We start from the raw sequence: 6,638 nt of genomic DNA on the forward strand, positions 1-6,638 counted from the left end.
AGGGTGCTGAGCCTCTATGCAGTTCTGAGCCTCTGCAGGGTGCTGAGCCTTCATGGGGCGCTGAGCCTCCGCGGGGCACTGAGCCTCCATGGGGCGTTGAGCCTCTGCAGGGTGCTGAGCCTCTATGGGGCGCTGAGCCTCCATGGGGCGTTGAGCCTCTGCAGGGTGCTGAGCCTTCATGGGGCGCTGAGCCTCTGCAGGGTGCTGAGCCTCCATAGGGTGCTGAGCCTGCCCCCTCTCTCCGCAGAAGCGCTGGGGCCGCGGCGCGGCCGCCCCCGCCGTGAGCCCGGCGCCCCGGGCGGCCTCGGCAGCGGCATGGAGGCGCGGGCGGAGAAGGGCGAGGAGGCCGAGGGCGGGCGCATCACGGCGCAGCTGCTGAAGGCCAGCACGGGGGAGTTCGCCCTGGAGTCCATCCTGCTGCTCAAGCTGCGGGGCCGCGGCATCGCCGACCTGGGCTGCCTGGGCGACTGCGCCAACCTCGAGTGGCTCGACCTCTCCGGCAACGCCATCTCCCAGCTGGGCCCGCTCGCCGCCCTCAAGTCGCTGGCCGTCCTCAACCTCTCGTCCAACCGCGTCTGCAGCCTGGAGCCGCTGGGCTCCTGCGAGAGCCTCCAGAGCCTCAACATCGCCGGCAACCTGGTGAGCAGCCTGCAGCAGCTGCAGTGCCTGACGGGGCTGCGGCGCCTCGAGAGCCTCCGGCTCCGCGACGCCCTCGGACACCTCAGCAACCCCGTCTGCGCCGCCGGCGCCTACCGCAGCGCCCTGGGCGACATGTTCCCCGGCCTGAAGGCCATCGACGGCGAGCGGGTGTCCGGCCGCGGCAGCGAGCTCTACCAGCTCTGCAAGGACCTCGACAGCTCGCTGGGGCGCTGCCCGGCCGCCGCCGCGGAGCCGCCCCGCGCGCCCAAGCCCTGGGTGGAGGAAGGCTTCTGGGAGGTGCGGCCGGCCCGGCGCAGCTCCATCATCGAGGAAGCCTACCGGCAGTTCAGCGACGTGCTGCGGGAGTGCCGGGAGCTCGGCCAGCGGGCCGACGACACCATCGCCCAGGCGGAGCGGGCGCTGAGCCTCCGCGCCGACCCCAGCTCCTACGTCTTCTGACCCCAGCCCCGGCGTCAACGCCGCTGCGCCCCGCAGGGAGAGACCCCCGCCGCGCACCGCCGCCAGCCTCCGCGCGCCCCGGCTCGGGCCCCAGCCGAGGGGCTCCGGGAGGAGCTGGAGCAGCTCCGAGCGTTCCCGCTGCTGCCCGCTGCCCAGGCATCCACCGGGATGCGGGAGGACTGCGGCTCCCGGCCGGTCCCGGGGCACGTGGACCCCGCGGGGCCTGGGCTGCGCACCAGAGCCCCCGTCCCTTCGCACGGACGCGGCAGGAGCGGCGATCCGCTTCCCCGGCGCCGTTAGGCCGGAGGAGCGGCCGTCCGACGAGGCGGCGAGGAGGGACGAGGCCGCCGACGGGGCGCGCGAGCGTCGCCGGGCCCGGCCGCCCGGGAGCGGGGGCCGCGCAGTAAAAGCGTGCTCTGCTCTGACACCCCTCTCCGCTGCTTCGTGCAGGGCCCTGCCCGCGCAGCTCCAGGCGGTCTGCGGCTCTCACCTCCGCCTGCTGCCGGGCTGGGACCCGTGGGTCCGCCGGCACCTTCATCCCTCCTTCCCCTGGGGCCGGGCGGGGGACAAGGCCGGCATCGGGGAAGGGTGTGGGGCACGCAGGGCTCGCTGTGGGGTGGTGCAGCCTCAGCAGAGCAGGGCTGGCCCTGGCAGAAAGCGCCGGGCTGGCGCASCGATGGCGCGGCGGCATGGGCCAGGCCAGCCCTGGAGCCCCGCAGTCCTGGGCAGAAATAACAGCAGCGACGGCCGGAGGCAGAGCCGGGGTTTACTGGTGCGTGCGGACACCGTCTAGGCAGAGGCGGGCAGGGAGGAAGCGCGGGCAGCGGGCGACCTTCCTTTCGTTGCACAGTGCTGGAGGGCAGCAAGCTCAGAAGGGCCGGGCTGGTCCCCCTGCGGCAGCGTCCTTCATCCAGGCCTGCATCCAGGCTGGCGGAGCCGGACCCGGTGCCAGSCGGCCTGGGGAGAGGAGACGCGGGGAGGTGCCGCGGGCTGGGAGGAATCGCCCCYGCGCGCGCGCACCGAGCCCTGTGCTGGGCTGCCGCCGGGGCCCGGGGCCAGCTCACCCGGAGGAGGCTTAGCCTGCTGCAGATACCCCGGGGGATTTCCCCCGGGCCAAGGGCAGTCCCTGGCAGGGCCGCCGGGTCCTGCGCGTGGACGGGGACCGGTCTGGCTCCACTCTTTGTGGACAAGCATCCAGCTCTCACCGTCCCGGCGCACCCCGAGCCCACGATGGCCCCAGAAGGGACCGCTGGGCCTGGAGACCCAGCCGTGCGTGTGCTCGTGGCCGGGAGGAGGCTGTGCTGCGCGCGGCACCGGAGCCGGGCAGGAGCCTCCTCGCGGGAGCAGGCGGCCCCTCGGAGGAGGGCGCTCCGCGCACCGCGCGCCCGGGGCAGCCGGGGCTCCCGCTGAGCGGCCCCTGGCACGTACCGTGTCTGCACACGGGCGACGCCGGCCTAGGCTGGCAGCCCCTTGGAGAAGGCGAACATGCCGGGAAGGTAGAGCGAATCCGTCGCCTTGCCGGTCTCCTCCACCTCCCTGCACTCGGCTTCGTCTCGGTGCTTTATCTCCTGCGGGGCAGAGCGCGATGTCCCCGAAGGGCTTGGTGCTGCTGGGCACGTGCTGGCAGCGCGGGAGCGGGGCGCGCGGCGCTGCCCCTCGGCTCCCTGCCACGGGGCGTGCCGGCTCCCCAACCCGTGGAGGCCTCGCGCGTGCCGGGGCACATCGCGGCCGCTCCGGCACGCCCCCGGGGCGCCGCTGGCACGTGTCTGGGCACCTCCGGGTTTGGCTCTGCGGGCGACGCGGGCGCACGCCGGCACACACGGGCACCGAGGAGCAAGCGAGCGAGCGAGCAGCCCGGTCCTGCCGCCCCCTCGGGCACACACGCGCCCGCCGCCCCCCACCCCGCGTCCCCCGGGGGCAGCTCACCTTCACAGCCAGGTGGTGGCTGGGGCCGCAGTTGTAGTACTTGTCCAGCGCCTTGGGGACATCGCCTCTGTCGAACTTGAAACAAGCCACGCAGGCCGGCTTCCTCTGGGGAGGTAACGCGGCCCGTCAGCGCCGGCCCCGAGCCCCGGCCCAGCCCCAGCCTCCCCTCCCCTCCCGGCGGCAGGACGCTGCTCCCAGAGCCCAGCCAGATGCCCTGGGCGCCGGGACGTCCCTCCCACGGCAGCAAAACCAAGGGCAGAGCCGGCGCAGCCCCGTCTCCGCTGCCCGGAGCGGGGAGGCGGCCGGGGAGGGAGGCCCCCGGGGTGTCTCCGAGGGGGGAGGCGGGGGCGAGCCGCCCCGGTCCCGCGGCTCCAGGACCGGGAACCCCGGTCTGGGCACAGCGGGACGAGCTCCCGACAGCCCCGCRCTCACCTTGTTTTCTACCGTCTTGCAGTTCTCCTTTCTCACCATCCTCTTCCTGCAGGCTGTCTGCACAAGATTGACGCGCAGCTGGACAAACGTCCCCGAAGGGTCTTCCTGGTGCGAGAGGGAGAAGCTCCCCTGAGAGGCGGGAAGGGGCCGCACGGCGGGGCTGGGCTGAGGGAGCCGCAGCCGGCAGCGGATGAAGGGCTCCGCTGCCTGCGCGCCACGGCGCTGAGCTCGCCCCGCGCCCGTGCCGGTGGGCAGCACCACGCGTTCGGGGGGTCCGGAGGAGACCTGAAGCCAGGTTTGTTTGGGGGCTGCTCTGTGAACCATGGAGGCAGGGCRCGGGCAGGACTGAGGGATAGCCCAGAGCGCAACGGAAAGGCTAAATGAAGAGGAGCAGTTTTAGGAGAGACGCCCGCCCCCCGCCATCGCTGCTGCTGGCTCGGTCACGGACACCATTTCTACCTGCAGCAGAGAGAAGGGATGGGACATCTGCGGAAAGGAGGGAGGCGGGAGCTGTCTGGGCTCTTGCCGCTGCACTCTGAACTCCTCGGGAAATGCGAAGAAGCCAGACCAGGCGGTGCCCCGAATCGCACGTTAGGTTTTACTTCCCAAGACTACAACCAAAGACTGCACTAGCGCCGTGAGCGTGACACACGGACCCCCCGCCCCGCGGCCAGCCCCGGCCCACGCTGGGCCAGCCACGGCGAAGCTCCCCAGCACACCTGGGGAGGCGAGGGCCCTGCCCCACAGCCGTCCCTCTGCCCCCGAGCCGCCTCCTCGGGGCAGGACACCGCTGCGGCGGTGCCGTGAGCCGGGCAGGGGCCGGCAGCGCCCGCACCACGACCGGGGAACACGCGCCGCGCCAGCCTGTCGCGGAGATGCAGGCGTCTCCGAACCGCTCCTCTGCCCTCTCGCTGCCCTCCCCCCCTTGCAGGCAGCCCCCAGGGCCACCCAAGACCCGGCACCCCTGCAGCAGGGGACACAGCCACCGTCTCCCATGGGGAGAAAGCCCAGTCTCTCCCGGCTGTGCCTGGGAATCATCCCATGGCCAGGCACCCGGAGATACTCGATCCGCTTCTGGCCACGGCACACGGTTAATGAGTAGCCGAGCTCTGCCACTCAGTGCCACATGCCCCCACCAATCTGCCCACCTGCCCCGGGAGCCCGAAGCCGACGTCTTTGCTGCAGAGCCGTGGCACCGGCCAGGGTGTCCTGGACTCGCRGTGCCCGGCCCGCGCATCCATCCCTGCTCCCAGAGTGGCTGTGGGCCTGGGGACCAGGCAGGGGTCTGCAGGGAGGCATCCGCAGCCCCACGGTGCGCTGCTGGGCTCCGGCGCCCTCAGACCCCTCCAGCCCCTGTGGGCCGCCCCGGCTGCTCGGCAAGGCTGCCACGCGGCCGCCCGCCTCCCTCCCTGCCTGGCCCCAGGGGTGCGGGGGGCGAGCGGCACCCCGGGCAGGGGCAACGGCGCTCTGCAGCCCCGGTCTCTGGCACTCACTCGTTCGACAACTCCTTCCACGGACTGCTCCTTGAACAGGAAATGCACGTTGCTCCGGCTGTGGAAATAGTCCAGCACCTCCTTCACAACGCGCTTCTGCAGCGGGGACTGGCTCGCGGCAGCGAGGGCCATGAAGCCCAGGGACAGGGCTACCAGGCACTTCATCCCTGCCGTAAGGGTCTGGCAGGGCTGTCTGACCTCAAAGAGCCTCACTGACGGACCCGCTGTTGATTTTGGTCTTTCATTAACTGATTTCCTGGGAACTGCCCCTTTCCGCCCCTGGGCCAGCCCCGCACTCTGCCTGTGCAGCCCCCCCGGCCGGAGGGACGGGGAGGAGGGGCCGGGCACGGCCACCACTGCCGTTCGGCTAGACGTGTGCAGATGGAGAGGAGGCGGGAGGTGTCCCAGGGAAGCGCCAGACGGCACACGGCGTGCCTAGAGCCGCCCTGCCGCGTCCAGCGGAGCCGGGCAGCAGCGGCTGCTCCTCACCTCCCTCCTCACCCCTCCAGCGCAGCGGCCGTCCATCAAGAGTCGCTACATCCCTGGATGCTCAGCGCACGCAGAGCCACGTGCCAGCTTGTGAGCCAAGTGGGAAGAAGCGTCCAGAGGACGCAGAGCTCCTGCCTTGAATAGAAGAGGAGCTTCAAGGCTGGTGATGGGGAGCCAAATGCCACCAGCTGCTGGAAARGGCATCTGGGAAGCATCGCTCACGCCTGCCCTGCTCCGGCTCTTTTTCRGCATTTGCTGCCGGAGCCAGGACATGAGGGAGATGGTGCTTTGGTGAGGGAAGTGCCCGTGCCCGGCAGTGCTGCACCTCCCCGGCCCCCCAGCCAGGACCAGCAGGGCTCCGTGCAGCGGCACGGCGGGGGCAGGCTGTCTCCCCCGCTCCACGGAGGGACGCAGGGACGCCTGCCCGCCCGCACCGCAAGCCGCATCAGAAGACAGAACAAACGCCCGCCCGGCCCCTTCGGCCAGCGGCGTGGCAACCACTGCGCCCTCCGCACTGTCTTCTCTGGCTCTGTGCCCTGCCGAGCACATCCCGCTTTGCGGTTTTCCCACCCTTTTTGGCAGCACAGCCCGATTTTTTCTGTGACKTTTTCCCAAGAGCTGAAGACCCAGTTTTATCTGAAAACCAAGACTCTCCTCCCAGGGAGCCCAAGCACACGGCGCAGCCCAGCCCGGCCGAGGCCTCCCAGGCTCTCGTCTCCCGCCGAGCACCGCGCGGCAAGCGGGCCGGGCCGGGCCGGGCCTCCCGGGGCGGGGGGCGCCGCGCCCGCCGCGGCCCGGTGTAACGGTGAATGGCGGCGGGCGGGCGGGGGCGCTCTGGCACATCGCGGGAAAATCTATGACGGCCGGGACGCTGCACTGGCGCGCTGCTTCCGGTCCGCTCTATGATTCCGGCGCAGCGCGGTCCGGGCCTCCCTACGGGTCACACCGCGGGACATTCCGGCGGCCCCTCCCACCCTCCGCCGCCCGCCGGGCGACGCTTCCCGGCAGGCGCCGCGCGGCGCTCTCGCGAGACTCCCGCCGCACACTACGCGTCCCGCCGTCCTTTGCAGGGGGCGGGGCGGGGCCGCCGCCGGGCCAGCGCGTGCCGCCGCCGCCGCTACGTCATCACGTCGCGGGACGTCGGCGGCCCGTGAGTTTCCCCGGGGAGGCGGCTCCGGGGCCTGGCGGGGGTCGCCATGG

At 72.1% G+C, this 6,638-nt stretch overlaps 3 protein-coding genes across 4 annotated transcripts in view; 2 read left to right on the forward strand and 1 right to left on the reverse strand.

Annotated features, from left to right (window-relative positions):
- The first annotated feature begins 85 nt into the window (after positions 1-85).
- LRRC61 (leucine rich repeat containing 61) lies at positions 86-1,174 on the forward strand. The gene has a single exon (XM_085320595.1). The coding sequence runs from the start codon at positions 316-318 to the stop codon at positions 1,096-1,098; it is 783 nt and encodes a 260-aa protein (XP_085176721.1). The 5' UTR covers positions 86-315; the 3' UTR covers positions 1,099-1,174.
- Positions 1,175-1,844: 670 nt separating this feature from the next.
- Positions 1,845-5,233, reverse strand: RARRES2 (retinoic acid receptor responder 2). The gene is made up of 5 exons (XM_085320597.1): positions 4,950-5,233; positions 3,457-3,561; positions 3,025-3,129; positions 2,527-2,666; positions 1,845-2,055 (listed from the first exon to the last, which is right to left on the reverse strand). Exons 1-4 carry the CDS (start codon positions 5,112-5,114, stop codon positions 2,553-2,555), a joined length of 489 nt encoding a protein of 162 aa, XP_085176723.1. The 5' UTR covers positions 5,115-5,233; the 3' UTR covers positions 1,845-2,055; positions 2,527-2,552.
- Positions 5,234-6,502: 1,269 nt separating this feature from the next.
- LOC146586842 (uncharacterized) overlaps positions 6,503-6,638 on the forward strand; it is a 15,431-nt gene continuing 15,295 nt past the window's right edge. For both annotated transcript variants that reach the window (XM_085320599.1, XM_085320601.1), the window contains exon 1: positions 6,503-6,588. The gene's annotated coding sequence lies outside the window, so the exon portion shown is untranslated. The remainder of the gene's footprint in view (positions 6,589-6,638) is intronic.

Source organism: Rhea americana, unplaced genomic scaffold (assembly GCF_003343005.1).
Source record: "Rhea americana isolate MKP2758 unplaced genomic scaffold, rheAme1 scaffold_643, whole genome shotgun sequence".
Lineage (NCBI taxonomy): Eukaryota > Metazoa > Chordata > Aves > Rheiformes > Rheidae > Rhea > Rhea americana.

Bases quoted from the DNA above. Each gene is read 5' to 3' on its own strand.
- RARRES2 (XM_085320597.1), bottom strand. From the start codon at position 5,114: ATGAAGTGCCTGGTAGCCCTGTCCCTGGGCTTCATGGCCCTCGCTGCC. The intron at 3,562-4,949 runs GTGAGTGCCAGA...CTCTCGCACCAG, and splicing joins TGGAAGGAGTTGTCGAACGA to GAAGACCCTTCGGGGACGTT. The intron at 2,667-3,024 runs GTGAGCTGCCCC...TCTGCCCCGCAG, and splicing joins GCCACCACCTGGCTGTGAAG to GAGATAAAGCACCGAGACGA.
- LRRC61 (XM_085320595.1), top strand. From the start codon at position 316: ATGGAGGCGCGGGCGGAGAAGGGCGAGGAGGCCGAGGGCGGGCGCATC.